Source organism: Halictus rubicundus, chromosome 3 (assembly GCF_050948215.1).
Source record: "Halictus rubicundus isolate RS-2024b chromosome 3, iyHalRubi1_principal, whole genome shotgun sequence".
Classification (NCBI taxonomy): domain Eukaryota; kingdom Metazoa; phylum Arthropoda; class Insecta; order Hymenoptera; family Halictidae; genus Halictus; species Halictus rubicundus.
The window spans coordinates 774100-777209 of NC_135151.1; the positions used below are offsets into that span (position 1 = coordinate 774100).

The 3110-nt window shown below is 28.9% G+C and overlaps 1 protein-coding gene across 1 annotated transcript; it reads left to right on the forward strand.

Annotated features, from left to right (window-relative positions):
* The first annotated feature begins 531 nt into the window (after window positions 1–531).
* Window positions 532–2863, forward strand: LOC143352340 (putative SERF-like protein). Its single transcript, XM_076784702.1, has 3 exons — window positions 532–688; window positions 1589–1700; window positions 1990–2863. Exons 1-3 carry the CDS (start codon window positions 682–684, stop codon window positions 2063–2065), a joined length of 195 nt encoding a protein of 64 aa, XP_076640817.1. The 5' UTR covers window positions 532–681; the 3' UTR covers window positions 2066–2863.
* Window positions 2864–3110: the final 247 nt, after the last annotated feature.

Sequence of the window (3110 nt, forward strand, 5' to 3'; positions counted from 1 at the left end):
AGTTCTGAAAAATTAGATCAACAAATATGTAGAATGTCCATCAAAATAAACTAAACAAAACAGATTAGAAGTAAACAAATGAAACAAATATATTTACTTGACAATGCACAAATTGCATAAATCGTTTTCTTGTTTATATATTACTGACAAAATTATTCATCTGATATTTTTGAACATCTATGAAGGATAAGAAAAACGGATAACACAAAGTTAAAAAACAATGGTCCAATATCTCCAACGTTGTTTATTCTGTACATCCAGTAAATGTTCCTAATATTTTCGTCTGTAACAAAAAATTTTCGGTTACCTTTAATCGTTGTGACCAAATGATATTAATTTCTGTCTCGTACCTCTCCAGATGAGAAACAAGCTTATTCGTGAATCTATGTTTCGAAATTACGAACACATTCACGTTTGAAATGTAATTTTTAAGTCATAAATTGCACGTTTTATGCGGCAAATAAATAATGTGCGGTTACCACGAAAAGTCAATGAAAATAGAGCTCGTATACAGATGGCGGACTCATCGATGTTTGTCAACTGAGACGACGCAAGATTTATTTTGGTTTAGAAATTAGTCTATAGCAGTAAAGAGTTGAGGTGCACGGCCGTGCTTTTTCGCGGTACTCTCTCGGGACAAAATTTTAAGTACTTGCTCATTGCAGATCAAGAACTGAAAGAATGACCCGTAAGTTTTTGTCAATATCACCGTAATATCGCGTGTGAAGTAATCGCAGTGTGGCAAACAAAATTTGGAGCATCGTATATTTTACGTCTGCCATTTGTCCGTTGAGTACTTTAAGATTGAAGACACGGTGTTTAAATATAAATTTTCCTTACGAATTACAGTTTTATCGATTGCGTACACTATTTATATCATTCCATTATGGTTTTTTATGCACAATACCGCAACAATATCCGATATCACTTCAACGATAATTTCATTTTCTACTCTGTTTCAATTTCATGTACAGAGTTTGTTTTTTTTTCTTGAATTTTTGATACCTACAGTTGTTGTGTGTCGTGCTCCATTATATTTTACGCTCCCGTTCTACATTCCACAATTAAATCTTAAATTTGGAACGTTACATTCTAATTCAACCACGTTTTTTCCTTTAAAGACGTACTTCTAGAAAATTCGCAAAATGGCTCTTTATTATTATCTATGGTTTAATATTGACTGTTTGTTTTCATTTAGTTTATTTATGATTCACTGTTTTTAATGGTTTGGCAGTTATTTTTTAATATCTGCAGACGTTTAATCTATATATATATATATATACCAGTAAACTGTAAATTTAACCTGTTTATTTAGATACTTTAAATCGAAGAACAACATTTTTTTTGGTTAGAACACGATTCAATTCTTGATATTATATACGTGTAGTAAACACACTTTTCCATTTATCTAGTAGTTTTTTTTATCTAATATGGTTTATATAATGGACTATATAGTTTAGACACACTTTTCCATTTATCTAGTAGTTTTTTTTTATCTAATATGGTTTATATAATGGACTATATAGTTTATTATAATGGACGGTATTGTTATATGAGATAAGCGTATTACGTATTTGTCTTGGTACAGGTGGAAACCAGCGCGAATTAGCACGTGCCAAAAATATGAAAAAAACTGTTAAGAAATCAGCTGCTGAACAAGATAGCAATAAAGGTCTCTCATTAGAACAGCGTAAAGCAAGGTAACAATTTGTTTACTATATATTTATATCATTTAACCCCATTCATAAATTGCTTCGTTTTAGATAATTATATTTAAATTTGTATATTTGTTTTGCAGTGTAACAATATGCATCCTAATTCCAAAGAAAAAATTTAAAATTTCACTTTTATTTTCAATTATAAATTCTCGAAAAATGTTTATAAATGCAATTTTCATTCTAATTATTATTATCACTCTTTGAAGCTAAATTTTATATAATGCTTTCAAATGTTACATTATCTTTGGTAAAATTACCTTTGTAATTTTAGAGATGCAGAGCGAATGAGAGAAAAACAACTTAAGAAACAGCAAGATCAAGAAAAACCAAAACAAGCTGTAAGATAGTCCTGACAACAAGGCATACAAACTCTTTGGCTGAATTCATTATCAAACGTTAACAGCTATGTTTTTAAAATTTCTGATCATAAATTCTTGATCGTAAAGCACCAAAGTAATGCTTAACAGAAGTGCATGAAAGATTAATAGTGTTTCCGATCATAGAAAGTAACTTCAGACTGTGTACTACAGAATGGTATACTGCTGGACTTAGTTAAAATAATCATGTTATTTACGTGCTGCTCACAGAAACAATAATAGTCAGTGTGTATAAAATTATTGTTACCTACGTCAGAATGGTTAAAGAAAATGTGCATTTGAGTGGTTCATCTAGATATAAGGATTTTAATTAAATACAAGAATATTTATAGTACTAATTTTGAATTTGTAAATTCATGTTTTCAATTATTTAATATATCGTGTAAGAAGTGACTTTAAGCAAGTACAATATATAGCAAAGGTATGTACCTTTGTCATCCTGTTTGGCTTGTAATAAATTGTTCAATTTTAAAGTAGATATTGAATTTTCCTGCTTCTATTATGTATTTTGACATTTACGAGAGATTACAGAATGTTATAGATAATGTAATTAATCTTTATGCAGATGAGAAATATTCATCGGATAAAGTAAAAGAATTATATCTTATTTTTAATTCTTTTACTGTACAAGTCTTTAGAATTTGTTATTTGCTGTTGAGAATCTTTTGCAATAAAAGTAAAGTGATCGTTCCTCAGAGTGCCTATTCTTATAGTGAAATAAGTATCAATTTAATAACAATAAAATTTTTATTTTTTTGTTAAAAGCAACTGCAGAATTTGTTATTGCTACATCACATTACGTTAATACAGAAGTGCAGCTACGACATAGTAGAAGTTATTAATGTTTAAGATTAATCGTTGATCTCTTTAAAACTTTGCACTCTTTTTGAGTATTTCAAATTTGCTAGTTGGAACTGAATAAAGTTACAAAAAAAAACAAAGAAATAAAAATCCGCTTTTCTTTTTAATCTGTTGTCTTGTTCTTTCTCTTTAAAACAAAAAACTTGTATTCGGT